The sequence below is a fragment of the Pseudophryne corroboree genome, chromosome 9 (assembly GCF_028390025.1).
Source record: "Pseudophryne corroboree isolate aPseCor3 chromosome 9, aPseCor3.hap2, whole genome shotgun sequence".
NCBI lineage: Eukaryota > Metazoa > Chordata > Amphibia > Anura > Myobatrachidae > Pseudophryne > Pseudophryne corroboree.
The window spans coordinates 260,812,895-260,832,386 of record NC_086452.1 but is presented as its reverse complement, the minus strand read 5'-3'; the positions used below and the strand labels follow the sequence as shown (position 1 = coordinate 260,832,386).

General features: G+C 49.6%; 1 protein-coding gene across 1 annotated transcript in view; it reads right to left on the bottom strand.

The window, feature by feature from the left end:
• TMCO1 (transmembrane and coiled-coil domains 1) overlaps positions 1-19,099 on the bottom strand; it is a 180,288-nt gene extending 161,189 nt beyond the window's left edge. The window contains exons 1-2 of the mRNA XM_063940255.1: positions 18,775-19,099; positions 18,140-18,217 (exon numbers count right to left, since the gene is read on the bottom strand). Of these exons, the coding sequence (XP_063796325.1) occupies positions 18,140-18,217; positions 18,775-18,844 (148 nt within the window). The 5' untranslated portion in view covers positions 18,845-19,099. The remainder of the gene's footprint in view (positions 1-18,139; positions 18,218-18,774) is intronic.
• Positions 19,100-19,492: the final 393 nt, after the last annotated feature.

Sequence of the window (19,492 nt, the reverse complement as noted above, 5' to 3'; positions counted from 1 at the left end):
AGGATCCGACTCAGAACCTCCAGGAGAGCGGTGTTAATCCCCCCTTCAGTGTCCCTCAGTGCAGGTAGGCTGTTGCCTAACAGCCTACATGAAAATAAACATTTAAAATAAACTGAAGGGAAAAAGGGGGTATAGACTGGTCCACTAGGAGCCATGGGCACTTTAAGAATTTGATAGTGCGGGCTGGCTCCTCCCTCTATGCCCCTCCTGCCAGACTCAGTCTAGGAAACTGTGCCAGAGGAGACGGACATACTTTGCGAGAAGGTTAGATAAGGATAGTGGTGAGATTCCGAAACAGCACACACAAGAGGAAAGCAAAGCTAACCAAACTTGAAACAGGAACAGCAACGGCTGAACCAACATTACTTAACCAAGTAACAGTGCAGGAAGAACGAAGCACTGGGCGTGCGCCCAGTATCCTCTACGGACTACGAGAAAAGGATTTAGGTAATTAAAATACTATTTTCTCTTACATCCTAGAGGATACTGGGGTCCATTTATAGTACCATGGGGGATGTACCAAAGCTCCCAAACCGGGTGGGAGAGTGCAGAGGTTCCTGCAGAACTGATTGTTCTCTGAGGACCTTCAGTTTGGTCAAAGTATTGAACTTGTAGAACTTAGCAAACGTGTTCGAACCTGACCAAGTAGCTGCTCGGCAGAGCTGTAAAGCCGAGACACCCCGGGCAGCCGCCCAGGAAGAAGCCACCGACCTGGTAGAGTGGGCCTGTACAGATTTTGGACACGCCAAACTTGCCATAGAATAAGCAAGCTGGATAGTAAGTCTGCTCCAGCGTGCAATTGCCTGCTTTGATGCAGGACACTGGGATCATAAAGAACAAACAGCGAGTCCGTCTTTCTGTGACGAGCTGTTCTTTTCACATACACCTTCAAAGCCCTCACAACATCCAAAGACTTTGAAGTAGCAGAGGTGTCGGTAACAACCGGAACCACAATAGGTTGGTTTATGTGAAATGCGGACACCACTTTAGGAAGAAATTGCTGACGAGTTCAGCTCTGTACTCGTGGAATATTAAATAGGGACTTTTGTGAGACAAAGCAAAGGCCAACAGTGTGACGGTCTACCACGTAAGATATTTTCCGTTCACCTCCTGTAACGGTTCAAACCAGTCTGATTGGAGGAACTGCAGCACCACATTGAGATCCCAAGGTGCCGTGGGAGGCACAAAGGGAGGTGGGATCTGCAGAACCTCTCTCTAGAATGTCTGGACCTCAGGGAGAGTAGCCAATTGTTTCTGAAAGAAAATGGACAAGGCCGAAATCTGGTCTTTTATGGTGCCCAGAGGCAGGCCCACATCCACGCCTGCATGCAGAAAAAGCAGGAAACGTCCCAGATGAAATTCCACTGCAGCATAATTTCTGCTCTCATACCAAGAGACGTATTTCTTCCAAATACGATGGTAATGCTTAGAGGTTACCCCCTTCCTGGCTTGATTCATAGCCGGGATAACCTTGTTAGGGTTCCCTCTCCTGGCTAGAATCAGCCAATCAACTTCCATGCTGTCAAATGTAGCCGTGGTAATTCCTGATAGACGAACGGGTCCTGTTGCAGAAGATGCTCAGAGTACCAGGCCCTTCTTAGCCAGTCAGAAGCAACGAGTATTGCTTGAACCATTTCCTTTTTTATTCGTTGTAGAATTCTAGGGATCAGAGGAAGTTTAGGAAAAGTGTACACCATCTGATAAACACATGGAGTTGTCAGGGCGTCTGTCGCCACCGCCTGTGGGTCTCTCGACCTGGAACAATACCGCCTGAGCTTCTTGTTGAGACGAGAGGCCATCATGTTGATCTGTGGATATCCCTATCGACTTGTCAAGCACCTGAACACTTCCGGGTGAAGGCCCCACTCCCCCGGGTGCAGGTCGTGTCTGTTGAGGAAGTCTGCTTCCCAGTTGTCTACTACCAGAATGAAGACCGCTGACAATGCCACAGCGTTTCTTTCTGCCCAGAGGAGAATTCTCAACACCTCTGACATTGCTGCTCTGCTTTTCGTTCCGCCCTGACGGTTTATGTACGTTACTGCTGTCACACTGTCTGACTGGATCTGAATAGCCCGATCTTGAAGAGGATGTGAGGCCTGCAGAAGGACGTTGTATATGGCCCAGAGTTCCAGAATGTTGATTGGAAGGATGACTTCCGGACTTTACCATCTTGCCTGAAACTACACCCCCTGAGTGACTGCTCCCCAACCTCTGAGGCTTGCGTCTGTGATTAACAGAAACCAGTTCTGAATTCCGAACCTCCGTCCTGCGACGAGGTGAGAAGACTGTAGCCACCACAGAAGGTAGATCCTGGCCTTTGGCGTCAGACGGATCCTCTGGTGCATGTGAAGATGCGATCCAGACCATTTGTCCAACAGATCGAGCTGGAAGGGTCTTGGGTAAAACCTTCCACATTGAAGTGCCTCGTAAGAGGCCACTATTTTCCCCAAAAGGCGAATGCACAGATGCACAGACACCCGGGTTGGCTTCAGGACATCCCAAACCATCGACTGGATTACCAATACCTTTTCTAACGGAAGGAACACCTTTTGTGACTCCGTGTCCAGTATCATCCCTAGGAATGGGAGCCTCAGTTTTGTCTCTAGGTGAGATTTCGGAAGGTTCAGAATCCACACGTGATCCTGGAGGAGTTTGGTTGAGAGAGCAATGCTGTCCAGCAACCTTTCCCTGGACAGCACTTTTATCAGGAGATCGTCCACGTATGGAATTATGTTCACTCCCTGCTTGCGAAGTAGAAACATCATCTCTGCCATCACTTTGGTGAACACCCTCGGTGCCGTGGAGAGACCAAATGGCAGAGCCTGGAACTGGTAGCGACAGTCCTGCAGTGCAAACCAGAAAATAAGAATTTACTTACCGATAATTCTATTTCTCGTAGTCCGTAGTGGATGCTGGGAACTCCGTAAGGACCATGGGGAATAGCGGCTCCGCAGGAGACAGGGCACATCTAAAGAAAGCTTTAGGATCACCTGGTGTGCACTGGCTCCTCCCCCTATGACCCTCCTCCAAGCCTCAGTTAGGATACTGTGCCCGGACGAGCGTACACAATAAGGAAGGATTTTGAATCCCGGGTAAGACTCATACCAGCCACACCAATCACACTGTACAACTTGTGATCTGAACCCAGTTAACAGCATGATAATAGAGAAGCCTCTATAAAAGATGGCTCACTACAACAATAACCCGAATTTTTTGGTAACAATAATTATGTACCAGTATTGCAGACAATCCGCACTTGGGATGGGCGCCCAGCATCCACTACTGACTACGAGAAATAGAATTATCGGTAAGTAAATTCTTATTTTCTCTGACGTCCTAGTGGATGCTGGGAACTCCGTAAGGACCATGGGGATTATACCAAAGCTCCCAAACGGGCGGGAGAGTGCGGATGACTCTGCAGCACCGAATGAGAGAACTCCAGGTCCTCCTCAGCCAGGGTATCAAATTTGTAGAGTTTTACAAACGTATTTGCTCCTGACCAAGTAACTGCTCGGCAAAGTTGTAAAGCCGAGACCCCTCGGGCAGCTGCCCAAGATGAGCCCACCTTCCTTGTGGAGTGGGCATTTTAAGATTTTTGGCTGTGGCAGGCCTGCCACAGAATGTGCAAGCTGAATTGTACTACAAATCCAACGAGCAATCGTCTGCTTAGAAGCAGGAGCACCCAGTTTGTTGGGTGCATACAGGATAAACAGCGAGTCAGATTTTCTGACTCCAGCCGTCCTGGAAACATATATTTACAGGGCCCTGACCACGTCAAGCAACTTGGAATCCTCCAAGTCCTTAGTAGCCGCAGGTACCACAATAGGTTGCTTCATGTGAAATGCAGAAACCACCTTAGGTAGAAATTGAGGACAAGTCCTCAATTCTGCCCTGTCAGAATGAAATATTAAATAAGGGCTTTTATATGATAAAGCCGCCAATTCTGACACACGCCTGGCTGAAGCCAGGGCTAACAGCATCGTCACCTTCCATGTGAGATATTTTAAGTCCACAGTGGTGAGTGGTTCAAACCAATGTGACTTTAGGAAACTCAACACAACATTGAGATCCCAAGGTGCCACTGGAGGCACAAAAGGAGGCTGTATATGCAGTACCCCTTTTACAAATGTCTGAACTTCAGGCACTGAAGCCAGTTCCTTTTGGAAGAAAATCGACAGGGCCGAAAATTGAACCTTAATGGACCCTAATTTTAGGCCCATAGACAGTCCTGTTTGCAGGAAATGGAGGAAACGACCCAGTTGAAATTTCTCTGTAGGGGCCTTTTTGGCCTCCCACCACGCAACATATTTTCGCCAAATGCGGTGATAATGTTTTGCGGTTACGTCCTTCCTGGCCTTGACCAGGGTAGGGATGACTTCATCTGGAATGCCTTTTTCCTTCAGGATCCGGCGTTCAACCACCAAGCCGTCAAACGCAGCCGCAGTAAGTCTTGGAACAAACAAGGCCCCTGCTGGAGCAGGTCCTTTCTTAGAGGTAGAGGCCACGGTTCGTCCGTGAGCATCTCTTGAAGTTCCGGATACCAAGTTCTTCTTGGCCAATCCGGAGCCACGAGTATCGTTCTTACTCCCCTTTGCCGTATAATTCTCAGTACTTTTGGTATGAGAGGCAGAGGAGGGAACACATACACTGACTGGAACACCCACGGTGTTACCAGAGCGTCCACAGCTATTGCCTGAGGGTCTCTTGACCTGGCGCAATACCTGTCCAGTTTTTTGTTGAGGCGGGACGCCATCATATCCACCTTTGGTTTTTCCCAACGGTTCACAATCATGTGGAAGACTTCTGGATGAAGTCCCCACTCTCCCGGGTGTAGATCGTGTCTGCTGAGGAAGTCTGCTTCCCAGTTGTCCACTCCCGGAATGAACACTGCTGACAGTGCTATCACATGATTTTCCGCCCAGCGAAGAATCCTTGCAGCTTCTGTCATTGCCCCCCTGCTTCCTGTGCCGCCCTGTCTGTTTACGTGGGCGACTGACGTGATGTTGTCCGATTGGATCAATACCGCCTGACCCTGAAGCAGGGGTTTCGCTTGACTTAGGGCATTGTAAATGGCCCTTAGTTCCAGAATGTTTATATGAAGAGATGTCTCCAGGCTTGACCATAAGCCCTGGAAATTCCTTCCCTGTGTGACTGCTCCCCAGCCTCGCAGGCTGGCATCCGTGGCCACCAGGACCCAGTCCCGAATGCCGAATCTGCGGCCCTCTAGAAGATGAGCACTCTGCAACCACCACAGGAGGGATACCCTTGTCCCCGGTGACAGGGTTATCCGCTGAAGCATCTGAAGATGCGACCCGGACCATTTGTCCAGTAGGTTCCACTGGAAAGTCTTGCGTGGAATCTGCCGAATGGGATTGCTTCGTAGGAAGCCACCATTTTTACCCAGAACCCTTGTGCATTGATGCACTGAGACTTGGTTCGGTTTTAGGAGGTTCCTGACTAGCTCGGATAACTCCCTGGCTTTCTCCTCCGGGAGAAACACCTTCTTTCTGGACTGTGTCCAGGATCATCCCTAGGAACAGAAGACAAGTCGTCGGAACCAGCTGCGATTTTGGAATATTGAGAATCCAATCGTGCTGCCGCAACACTACCTGAGATAGTGCTACACCGACTTCCAAGTGTTCCCTGGATCTTACCCTTATCAGGGAATCGTCCAAGTAAGGGATAACTAAAATTTTCTTCCTTCGAAGGGATATCATTTCGGCCATTACCTTGGTAAAGACCCGGGGTGCCGTGGACCATCCCTACGGCAGCGTCCGAACTGATAGTGACAGTTCTGTACCATAACCTGAAATACCCTTGGTGAGAAGGGTAAATTTTGACATGAAGGTAAGCATCCTTGATGTCCCGAGACATCATGTAGTCCCCTTCTTCCAGGTTTGCAATCACTGCTCTGAGTGACTCAATTTTGAATTTGAACCTCTGTATGCAAGTGTTCAAAGATTTTAGATTTTAGATTTTAAAATCGGTCTCACCGAGCCGTCTGGCTTCGGTACCACAATAGTGTGGAATAATACCCCGTTCCCTGTTGCAGGAGGGGTATCTTGATTATCACCTGCTGGGAATACAGCTTGTGAATGGTTTCCAAAACTGCCTCCCTGTCATCGGGAGACGTCGGTAAAACAGACCTTTGGAAACGGCGAGGGGGATACGTCTCGAATTCCAATTTGTACCCCTGAAATATTACCTGAAGGATCCAGGGGTCTACTTGCGAGTGAGCCCACTGCGCACTGAAATTCATTGAGAACGGGACCCCACCGTGCCTGAACTTGTAAAGCCCTAGCGTCATACTGAGGGCTTGGCAGAGGCGGAAAAGAGTTTCTGTTCCTTGGAACTGGCTGATCTCTGCAGCCATTTTCCTCTCCCTCTGTCACGAGCAGAAAAGAGGAACCCTTTTGTCCGCTTGCCAACCAGGACTGCGCCTGATAATACGGCGTCTTATTTTGAGAGGCGACCTGGGGTACATCCCCTTTTTTGTTAAGGCAATACTTCCAAATGCCGTTTGGAATCCGCATCACCTGACCACTTTATTGGTATAATTGGACAACGCACTTATACTTGATGCCAGTCGGCAAATATTCCGCTGTGCATCATGCATATATAGAAATGCATCTTTTAATTGCTCTATAGGCAATAATATACTGTCCTTATCTAGGATATCAAATTTCCAGTCAGGGAATCCGACCACGCCAACCCAGCACTGCACATCCAGGCTGAGGCGATTGCTGGTCGCAGTATAACACCAGTATGTGTGTAAATACATTTTAGGATACCCTCCTGCTTTCTATCAGCAGGATCCCTAAGGGCGGCCATCTCCAGAGAGGGTAGAGCCCTTGTTCTTACAAGCGTGTGAGCGCCTTATCCCCCCTAGGGGGTGTTTCCCAACGCACCCTAACCTCTGGCGGGAAAAGGTATACTGCCAATAACTTTTTAGAAATTATCAATTGTTATCGGGGGGAAACCCACGCATCATCACACACCTCATTTTATTTCTCAGATTCAGGAAAACTACAGGAAGTTTTTCCTCACCAAACATAATACCCCTTTTTTTGGTGGTATTTATATTATCAGAAGAGTGTAAACTTTTTCCATTGCCTCAATCATGCAATGTGTGGCCCTATTGGAAATCACGGTTGTCTCTTCACCGTCGACACAGGAGTCAGTATCCGTGTCGGCGTCTGTATCTGAGGTAACGGGCGCTTTAGAGCCCCTGTATGAGACGTCTGGACATGCACAAGCTGAGTAGCCGGCTGTCTCATGTCAACCACTGTCTTTTATACAAAGCTGACACTGTCACGCAATTTCAACAGTACATCCACTCAGGTGTCGACCCCCCAGGGGGTGACAACACTATTACAGACACTCTACTCCGTCTCCTCATCATTTTTCTCCTCATACATGTCGACACAAACGTACCGACACAGCACACACACAGGGAATGCTCTGATAGAGGACAGGACCCCACTAGCCCTTTGGGGAGACAGAGGGAGAGTTTGCCAGCACACACCAGAGCGCTATATATATACACAGGGATAACCTTATATAAGTGTTTTTCCCTTTATAGCTGCTGTATTGTTTATACTGCGCCTAATTTGTGCCCCCCTCTCTTTTTTAACCCCTTTCTGTAGTGTAGTGACTGCAGGGGAGAGCCAGGGAGCTTCCCTCCAACTGAGCTGTGAGGGAAAATGGCGCCAGTGTGCTGAGGAGATAGGCTCCGCCCCTTTCTCGGCGTCCTTATCATCCGTTTTCTTGTATGTTTTGGCAGGGGTTAAATGCATCCATATAGCCCAGGAGTTATATGTGATGCATTTATTTTAGCCATAAAAGGTTTTCTATCGATTTATTGCGTCTCAGGGCGCTGCCCCCCCAGCGCCCTGCACCCTCAGTGACCAGAGTGTGAAGTGTGCTGAGAGCAATGGCGCACAGCTGCGGTGCTGTGCGCCTACCTTTATCTGAAGACAGGAAAGTCTTCTGCCGCCGATTTTTCCGGACCTCTTTGCTCTTCTGGCTCTGTAAGGGGGCCGGCGGCGCGGCTCCGGTGACCCATCCAGGCTGAACCTGTGATCGTCCCTCTGGAGCTAATGTCCAGTAGCCTAAGAAGCCCAATCCACTCTGCACGCAGGTGAGTTCGCTTCTTCTCCCCTTAGTCCCTCGATGCAGTGAGCCTGTTGCCAGCAGGTCTCACTGAAAATAATAAACCTAAACTAAAACTTTCACAAAGAGCTCAGGAGAGCCCCTAGTGTGCACCCTTCTCGTCGGGCACAGAAAATCTAACTGAGGCTTGGAGGAGGGTCATAGGGGGAGGAGCCAGTGCACACCAGGTGATCCTAAAGCTTTCTTTAGATGTGCCCTGTCTCCTGCGGAGCCGCTATTCCCCATGGTCCTTACGGAGTTCCCAGCATCCACTAGGACGTCAGAGAAATAAGCGTGATGAGATGTCCAGATCGGAATACGAAGGTACACGTCCTTTATATCCAGAGACACAAGGAATTCCCCCTTCTCCAGACCTGAGATCACCACTCTCAGAGACTCCATCATGAATTTGAACACTCGTAAGTACGGGTTCAAAGACTTGAGGTTCAGAATTGGTCTTACCGAACCGTCCGGTTTCGGTACTATGAACAAGTTGGAATAGTACCCCTTGTTTAGTAGATGAGGTGGAACTGGAACAATGACCTGAGTCTGTTCCAGTTTTTGGATGGCATGCTGTAAAGTTATACTTGCCTCTTGTGAAACTGGCAAGCCTGATTTGAAGAATCTGTGAGGTAGGAGCTTTTGGAACTCCAGTCTGTAGCCCTGAGAAATAAGATCTATGACCCAGGAATCTTGGCACGAATTTGGCCAGATCTGACTGAAGAATTGTAGTCGGGCTCCCACCTGACAGCCTTCCAGGCATTGCGGTCCACCGTCATGCTGAAGTCTTTGAGGAAGCAGAGCCTGAACTCTGTTCCTGAGCACCTGCTGTTGCTGGTTTGCGTGGTTTACCTCTTGCGCTGCTGGAGGACGTAGAAGCACCTCTGGATTTGCCCTTGAACTTGGCCGTCCGAAAGGACTAACTTAGAAGCTGAATAAGTGTTCTTGGTAGGGGCGGCTACGGAACGACGATACGTAGACTTACCCGCAGTAGCTGTGTAGATCCATTTGCCTTATTCCTCTCCAAACATGGCCTCTCCTGTGAATGGTAGGCCTTCCACGCCTTTCCTGGAGTACGCGTCAGCAGTCCACTGGCGTAGCCACAAGCCCCTGCGTGCTGATACTGCCACAGCGGTGGTGCGTGCGTTAAGCACTCGTATTTCCTTTATGGCTTCCACCATAAAGTTTGCAGAGTCCTGTATATGCTGTAGGAGTAAGACAACATCCCCATTAGATAAGGAATCTAACCCCTCAATTAGGTTACCTGACCATTTAGCAATGGCTTTAGCGATCCACACACATGCAATAGTGGGTCTTTGGGCCACCCCAGCAGCTGTGTACAATGATTTGAGTGTAGTATCAATTTTACAATCAGCCGTGTCTTTCAGGTAGGCTGCACCAGGGACAGGCAGTACAATTTTAAGTGACAGTCTAGAGACTGATGCGTCCACTATCGGTTGATTTTCCCATTTTTTCCTATCCTCCAGAGGAAAAGGAAAGATGAAAACAACCTTTTAGGGATCTGAAACTTCTTTGCAGGATTAACCCATGGTTCTTCAAACAGGGTATTCAATTCCTTTGACACAGAAAAAGTGACGGAGGACTTCTTTTTACATTAAAATAAGATTCCTCACTATTCCCTGTGACAGAGCTGCATCCCCCCTCTCTGAGTCCACCTCCCCCATGTCTGACCTGTCAGAGTCAGACTGCAGGATATGGGACAGAGATCGCTTTTGCGGACAAATGGGAGGGGATTGAGACACTGTTTTGGGCACAGAGTCTCTGTTCATAAACTCATCCACAGCTTGTCTTAAGTATTGCGTCTCTTTCTCATTGCGAGACAATTTTGTAGAAAAAGCGGAGATCATTCCTTTCAGAGAATTAACCCACTCTTGTTGAGCCACGCTATTCTGTGAACCCTGAGTACCCAGTAGTGAGCCCCCCGGTGAAGAGTAACACTCCGCTGTACAAGAAACACACTCTTTGCCTGACATAATGTAAATGTGATAGCACACACACACACACACACACACACACACACACAGGAAAAGGTTAAGCACAAGTAACCCAGAAAGAGCCCTTTAGGGAGACACAGAGTTGTTTCGAGCCAGTCCCCACAGCGCCCTTACCGCTAATGCCAAGCTTAGCTGGGTTGCAGACTAAGTACCCTGATAGGTAACTTAGTACACTAATAGTCGCTCCCCCCCTGCTATAACCCTCTGGTACCGCTGAGGTAATTTGGAGTCACACCGGAGGAGCTGCGCGTCCCTGTCAGTCAGCGTCTGTGTCCACTGCAGAGGGAAAATGGTACTGGTGAGCTGCTGGACCCGCTCATAGTGAAGCCCCGCCCCTTTAATGGCACGCAGTCTTCCCGCTTTTTTTATACTGGCTGAGGTAATTTTTGTGCTTAAAATGGAACAGAACAGTTTTAAGGCTGTGTTTGCCAGTTTGGGTACTGTGTACTGAGACGCAGTTGTGTACTGTGTCTGGAGACGCATTCCGCGCCCGTTTAGAAACTGCGCGTCTCCGTACCCTCGTGCCGCCATAATGGCCAGCGCCCCGCTAACCGGGACGCCAGCTCAGTACTCACTGCTCTTCATTCTTCTGGCTCTGTTAGGGGTGGCGGCGTGCTGCAGGAATATACGCTCGCCGTGGTGGGGCTTGCGAATAGCTCCCTCAGGAGCTCAGTGTCCTGTCAGCGGGGAACGGGACCATTAACTCTTCAAGAGGTTGAGCCGTTACCCCCACAAGTCCCACGAAGCAGGCAGGCTGGTGCTAGCCAGCCCTGCCTGAAAATAACAAACATAGAAAATAAGAATTTACTCACCGGTAATTCTATTTCTCGTAGTCCGTAGTGGATGCTGGGGACTTCCTAAGGACCATGGGGAATAGACGGGCTCCGCAGGAGACTGGGCACTCTAAAAGAAAGATTAGGTACTATCTGGTGTGCACTGGCTCCTCCCTCTATGCCCCTCCTCCAGACCTCAGTTAGGGAAACTGTGCCCGGAAGAGCTGACACTACAAGGAAAGGATTTGGAATCCAGGGTAAGACTCATACCAGCCACACCAATCACACCGTATAACTCGTGATACAATACCCAGTTAACAGTATGAACAACAACAACTGAGCCTCAATCAACGGATGGCTCATAACAATAACCCTTAAGTAAGCAATAACTATATACACGTATTGCAGAAGAAGTCCGCACTTGGGACGGGCGCCCAGCATCCACTACGGACTACGAGAAATAGAATTACCGGTGAGTAAATTCTTATTTTCTCTGACGTCCTAGTGGATGCTGGGGACTCCGTAAGGACCATGGGGATTATACCAAAGCTCCCAAACGGGCGGGAGAGTGCGGACGACTCTGCAGCACCGAATGAGCAAACTCAAGGTCCTCCTCAGCCAGGGTATCAAACTTGTAGAACTTAGCAAATGTGTTTGAACCCGAACAAGTAGCAGCTCGGCAAAGCTGTAGAGCCGAGACCCCTCGGGTAGCCGCCCAAGAAGAGCCCACCTTCCTTGTGGAATGGGCTTTTACTGATTTTGGATGCGGCAATCCAGCCGCAGAGTGAGCCAGCTGAATCGTGCTATAGATCCAGCGAGCAATAGTCTGCTTCGAAGCAGGAGCGCCAACCTTGTTGGCTGCATACAGAATAAACAGCGAGTCAGACTTTCTGACTCCCGCCGTTCTGGAAACATAAATTTTCAAAGCCCGGACTACGTCCAGCAACTTGGAATCCTCCAAGTCCCTAGTAGCCGCAGGCACCACAATAGGTTGGTTCAAATGAAACGATACCACCTTATGGAGAAATTGGGGACGAGTCCTCAATTCTGCCCTGTCCATATGGAATATCAGATAGGGGCTTTTACATGACAAAGCCGCCAATTCTGACACACGCCTAGCCGAAGCTAAGGCCAATAGCATGACCACTTTCCACGTGAGATATTTTAGCTCCACGGTCTTAAGTGGCTCAAACCAGTGGGATTTCAGGAAATCCAAACACAACGTTAAGATCCCAAGGTGCCACTGGTGGCACAAAAGGAGGCTGAAAATGCAGCACTCCCTTTACAAACGTCTGAACCTCAGGCAGTGAAGCCGGTTCTTTTTGAAAGAAAACGGATAGGGACGAGATCTGAACCTTTATGGACCCTAATTTGAGGCCCATAGTCACACCTGACTGTAGGAAATGCAGAAAACGACCCAACTGGAAGTCCTCTGTAGGGGCCTTCCTGGCCTCACACCAAGCAACATATTTCCGCCATATGCGGTGATAATGCTTAGCTGTCACATCCTTCCTAGCTCTTATCAGCGTAGGAATTACTTCATCCGGTATACCCTTTTCCGCTAGGATCTGGCGTTCAACCGCCATGCCGTCAAACGCAGCCGCGGTAATTCTTGGAACAGACAGGGCCCCTGCTGCAACAGGTCCTGTCTGAGAGGCAGAGGCCATGGGTCCTCTGTGACCATCTCTTGAACTTCTGGGTACCAAGTCCTTCTTGGCCAATCCGGAACAATGAGTATCGTTCTCACTCCTCATTTTCTTACTATTCTCAGTACCTTGTGTATGAGAGGAAGAGGAGGAAACACATATACCGACTGGAACACCCACGGAGTTACCAGTGCGTCCACAGCTATCGCCTGAGGGTCCCTTGACCTGGCGCAATATTTTTTTTAGCTTTTTGTTTAGGCGGGACGCCATCATGTCCACCTGTGGCCGTTCCCACCGATTTGCAATCTACTCGAAGACTTCTTGATGAAGACCCCACTCTCCCGGGTGGAGGTCGTGCCTGCTGAGGAAGTCTGCTTCCCAGTTGTCCACTCCCGGAATGAACACTGCTGACAGTGCTTGTACGTGATTCTCCGCCCAACGAAGAATCCTTGTGGCTTCCGCCATCGCCACCCTGCTTCTTGTGCCGCCCTGTCGGTTTACATGGGCAACTGCCGTGATGTTGTCTGACTGAATCAGCACTGGTTGGTCTCGAAGCAGGGGCTCCGCTTGACTCAGGGCGTCGTATATGGCCCTTAATTCCAGTATGTTTATGTGCAGACGAGTCTCCTGACTTGACCACAGCCCCTGGAAGTTTCTTCCCTGAGTGACTGCCCCCCATCCGCGGAGGCTTGCATCCGTGGTCACCAGGACCCAGTCCTGTATGCCGAACCTGCGGCCCTCGAGAAGATGAGCACTCTGCAGCCACCACAGAAGAGACACCCTGGCCCTCGGGGACAGGGCGATCAGCCGATGCATTTGAAGATGCGATCCGGACCACTTGTCCAACAGATCCCACTGAAAGATCCTGGCATGGAACATGCCGAAAGGAATGGCTTCGTATGACGCTACCATCTTTCCCAGGACTCGCGTGCAGTGATGCACCGACACCTGCTTTGGTTTCAGGAGATCCCTGACCATGGTCACTAACTCCTGAGCCTTCTCCTCCGGGAGAAACACCTTCTTCTGTTCTGTGTCCAGAATCATGCCCAGGAAGGGCAGACGCGTCGTAGGAATTAGCTGCGACTTTGGAATATTCAGAATCCAGCCGTGCCTTAGCAACACTTCCTGAGAGTGCGCTACGCTGACCAACAACTGCTCTCTGGACCTCGCCTTTATGAGGAGATCGTCCAAGTACGGGATAACTAACTCCTTGCTTCCGGAGAAGTACCATTACCTTGGTAAAGTCTCTCGGTGCCGTCTGGAATTGGTAATGACAGTCCTGTACCACAAACCTGAGGTACTCCTGGTGAGGCGGATAAATGGGGACATGCAAGTACGCATCCTTGATGTCCGGAGATACCATAAAATCCCCCTCTTCCAGGCTGGCAATGACCGCTCTGAGCGATTCCATTTTGAACTTGAACTTTTTCATGTAAATGTTCAAGGATTTTAAATTTAGAATGGGTCTTACCGAACCATCCGGTTTCGGTACCACAAACAGTGTGGAATAGTAACCCCTTCCCTGCTGAAGGGGGGGTACCATTATTATCACTTGCTGGAGGTACAGCTTGTGAATAGCCGTCAGGACTATCTCCCTCCCCGTGGGAGAAGCTGGCAAGGCGGATTTTAGGTAACGTCACTTCGAATTCCAGCTTGTATCCCTGAAATACAATTTGTATAGCCCAAGGATCCACTTGTGAGCGAACCCACTGGTTGCAGAAAGTTCGTAGACGCGCCCCCACCGCTCCTGGCTCCGCCTGTGGAGCCCCAGCGTCATGCGGTGGACTTAGTGGAAGCAGGGGAGGACTTTTGTTCCTGAGAACTGGCTGCATGGTGCAGCTTCTTTCCTCTACCCCTGCCAAGAAAGGATGCACCTCTGACTCTCTTGCTTTTTTGAGAACGAAAGGACTGCATTTGGTAATACGGTGCTTTCTTAGGCTGTGAGGAAACCTGTGGCAAGAAAGTCGACTTTCCAGCTGTCGCTGTGGATACGAGGTCCGAGAGACCGTCCCCAAACAATTCCTCACCCTTCTCCATGTGTTTTTTTTAGAGTCGGCATCCCCTGTCCATTGCCGAGTCCATAAGACCCTCCTGGCAGAAATGGACATTGCATTTATTCGAGAGCCCAGCAGGCAAATGTCCCTCTGGGCATCCCGCATATATAAGACGACATCTTTAATATGGCTAAGTGTTAGCAATACGGTATCCCTGTCCAGGGTATCCAACCCCTCTGACAGAGTATCTGTCCATGCTGCAACAGCACTGCACATCCAAGCTGAAGCAATAGCCGGTCTCAGTAGAGTACCAGAGTGTGTATACACAGACTTCAAGATACCTTCCTGCTTCCTATCCGCAGGTTCCTTTAGGGCGGCCGTATCCTGAGACGGCAGGGCCACTCTTTTAGATAAGCGCGTCAGGGCCTTGTCAACCCTAGGGGAGGATTCCCAGCGTAACCTATCCGTTGGCGGGAAAGGGTACGCCATTAGTATTCTCTTGGGAATCACCACTTTCTTATCAAGGGAAGACCACGCTTCTTCACATAACTCATTTAATTCATGTGACGGGGGAAAAGTCACTGGCTGCTTTTTCTCCCCAAACATATTTACCCTCTTGTCAGGGACAGGGTCAGCCTCTGAAATGTGTAATACATTTTTCATTGCAATAATCATGTATCGGATGGCCTTAGTCATTTTGGGCTGTAATAGTGCCTCATCCTCGTCGACGCTGGAGTCGGACTCCGTGTCGACATCTGTGTCAACCAACTGAGATAGTGGGCGTTTTTGAGACGCTGACGGCCTCTGAGGCGCCTGGGCAGGCCCGGGTTGAGAGCCCGGCTGTCCCCCGGCAGCAACATAATCAAATCTCTTATGTGCCCCCCCTCTCTTTTTACCCTCTTAGTGCCAGGAGACTGCAGGGGAGAGCCTGGGGAGCGTCCTTCCAGTGGAGCTGTGAAGAGAAATGGCGCTGGTGTGCTGAGGAAGAAGGCCCCGCCCCCTCAGCGGCGGGCTTCTGTCCCGCTGTTTCTGACAAAAAAATGGCGGGGGTTTTACACATATACAGCCACAGACTGTATTATGTGTCTTTTTTATGCCAAAGGTATTCTTATTGCTGCCCAGGGCGCCCCCCGCCCAGCACCCTACAGTGACCGGAGTGTGTGGTGTGCAGTGGGAGCAACGGCGCACAGCTGCAGTGCTGTGCGCTACCTTAATGAAGACAGGAGTCTTCAGCCGCCGATTTCATCACCAACTTCTGATCTTCTGGCTCTGCGAGGGGGACGGCGGCGCGGCTCCGGGAACGGACGACCGAGGACCTTTGCCTGTGTTCGAACCCTCTGGAGCTAATGGTGTCCAGTAGCCTAAGAAGCGCAACCTAGCTGTGAACAGGTACGTTTGCTTCTCTCCCCTCGGTCCCACGTAGTAGTGAGTCTGTTGCCAGCAGATCTCACTGAAAATAAAAAACCTAACATTACTTTCTTTACTTGCAGGCTCAGGAGAGCCCACTAGGTGCATCCAGCTCTGGCCGGGCACAGATTCTAACTGAGGTCTGGAGGAGGGGCATAGAGGGAGGAGCCAGTGCACACCAGTAGTACTAAATCTTTCTTTTAGAGTGCCCATTCTCCTGCGGAGCCCGTCTATTCCCCATGGTCCTTACGGAGTCCCCAGCATCCACTAGGACGTCAGAGAAAATAAATGCAGAAAACTCTTCAGGAGCTTTCTTCAGCGTGACCGGTTCCTTTTCTAAACTGAGTCTGGTAGGAGGGGCATAGAGGGAGGAGCCAACCCACACTGTCAAATTCTTAAAGTGCCCATGGCTCCTAGTGGACATATACCCCATGGTACTAAATGGACCGCAGTATCCTCTAGGACGTAAGAGAAAATGGGGTGTGCATATGCACCGCATCTATTCAAGCGGCAGAAGCATGGCACCAGGCTGGCTGTTTTAGCAGGGCGCAATTTGCCCTTTAAAAATTGGGCAGGGGGTGGTGCCCTGCTAAAACAGCCTAGCGTGAAGACTATGTACAGAAATAATTGTTTGAGTACCACATCCTGCAGTTATTATGACAGATGCAAATATGGGTGTGATAGGTAATCCTGGCGTTCTTGATGTCAGCAGTCACATGACCGACCGCGGCATCCCGATTTTTAAAATGCCGGCAGTTAACAGGGGAATAAATTTACTCCTACCCTAACACGCCTGGGGTGGCGGCTAGGGCTAAGATAGTAGAGGGGTGTCAGCTATGGCTAATCACAGGGGGTGGCGGCTAGAGCAAAAGCCCCCTGTAGTGACTAAAGGGAGGTACACACTAGGCAATTTCTACCTAAAACAAACAATATTTAAGTCGTTATTGTTTATTTTTAGCCTGCAATCGTCCAGTGTGTATAGGGGTAATATTGGTGACCGATGAATGATGTGCACTCCCGCACGCAATTCAGCGATCACCAATATTGAGCTGACATGCAGCTCAACCCATCAATGTTAGGCTGAGCTGCATGTTCGAGAATGCTGGCAGTGACGTCACTGAACGTTATTGTGTACGCATTATATCATTGAGCGCTATATCGTACAACGATATAGTCGTTCACCAACGACATTTAAACATCAGGTAGTGTGTACTCCCCTAAAACCTTACTCCAGGGACCTAACCTTTACCCCAATACTTACTTTTGAGATGCCAACGGTCGGAATTCTAGTGCCGGGATTTTGGCGTCGGTCACCTGACCGCTGGCATCATAACACCAGGATGCTAACCACATCCCGTAAATACTAAGCACCTATCACAACCAGAGTTTTCGTGTGTTTTGATAATGGCTTCTAAATAGATTGGGAAGTGGCTGTAATCATTTTATTAATGATTCCATGTAGAAAAAAATAACAGTACAGGCAAAAGTGTTCTGGCAAGAATGAATTTAAGGAACACAGGCAATATTTCATCAAGGAAGGATACAATGAGTATAGTAAAGGTATTTTGGGCATTTTTCCACCTGTTTTGCAATCCTCCCATTTACTAAAGGTCTCACCATCAATGGTTTTTGTATTAAAAGAACAGAAACTCCAGATTTACTATGCATCAGGTTTAAAACCTGCAGAAAACCAGCACTAGGCTGTAATGTAAACGCTACAATGTAAATACTTAGTGTTTTGTATGCAGATACAGCTGCGGTTGCACACAGAATATATTAATGCGGGGTTGGGATCGGGTGACCTGCGGTCGGGATCCTGGCGGTCAGCATACCAACGTCAGGATCCCGGCGGGTGAGGAGTGCAACAAAGCCCCTTGCGGGCTCACTGCGGCGCTCGCCACAGATTCTATTCCCAGGAGTGGGAATAGTCCCAGTTAGTCGGCATGCAGAATGTCGGGATTTCCAGCAGTCGGAAATTCGGCGTCGGTATACTGACCGGCAGGATCGTGGCCACCGTTAACATGATTACATCCAGTCATGTCACATCTTAATCAGCAACAGTGGGAGAGGATACATTTGTATATGCAATAAATGATTGATGCGACTAAAGTCAGCATAGATGGTGAGAATGTGAACTCTTCACTAAAACTTACGTTTTTTACTTTGCTTTTCTACTTCAGCTTTTAACCTCTTGTACTTATCTGTCCTGTAAACTAAAACCCATGTAATACCTAGGGAAAAAAATACAAATAATTACAAACAATATAAAAGCCTGGCACACTACACCCTTGCAATACATAAATCACATTTTATTAGGCGCAGGGACCCCTAGACAAACATGAGGAAGAAAACTGACCTGACCCATAAAACAAACCTCCCAACATGACCCTCTCCAGGAGGGACACAATGCTCTGCTCCAGGACTTTTCCCTTAATGTATAATTGCCATCACCTGTGCTGAAACACCTTTCTTATCCATTAACCTGTTCAAAACAGGTGCCGGCAATCATACATTAAGAGAAAACTCCAGGAGCAGAGAATTGTGTCCCTCCTGGAGAGGGTCATGTTGGGAGGTATGCATAAAGTCCAGAACTTACTGAATAAGACATGAGTACCACCAGGCTAACTGTATTCCCCTACCTATCGGACATAGTGCTGTCATGTTACGCACTACAGAGCCAAGTGCAGATACTATTAGCTACAACTAGTTACTAACCACCGTGATTCCTCAGCTGCTCATTCATCGTTTGCTAACAGTGCATCCCCATGCCCGCTGGTCGCCCACTCACCCTCCGCCAGCAGGGCGGTGCATACGGAGATAAAGACTATCAGCACGGTGTCCGCAAACATGGTGCTCATGGTGCTGTCGGAGCCGGCACGGCCCCCGTGCTACAGTGTACTCCGCCCGGACAACCGCAGCCAGATACAGGGCCCACTCGGCAGAGCTCAGCGGAAACGAGTCAGCACTCCGGTCACGACGTCACCGACCGCAGCAGCAGCACCAGGCCAGCAGGAAGTCGGAGGACGTCACAGAGACGAGTCTTTCTTTATCTTTACTACACTTTTGATTTGCTTTGCATACCTCCCAACGTATCCCTCTACAGGAGGGACACAATGCTCTGCTCCTGGACATTTCTCTTAATTTGTGATTGCTTGCTCCTGTTTTGAATGGGTTACTGGATAAGAAAGGTGTTTCAGCACAGGTGAGGGCAATCATACATTAAGAGGGAAGTCCAGTAGAAGAGCATTCTGTCCCTCATGAAGAAGGTCATGTTGGGAGGGGGTGTAGTACTGCTGACCGGCGGTCAGCTTACCGACGCCGGGATCTCGGCAGCATACCGACGCCGGGATCCCGGCAGGGAGGGGCGAGTGCAGCAAGCCCCTTGCGGGCTCGCTGCGCTCGCCACGCTGCGGGCTCGGTGGCGACCTGCGGTCGCCACGGGTTCTATTCCCACTCTATGGGTGTCGTGGACACCCACGAGTGGAAATAGTCCCTGTTGGTCGGCA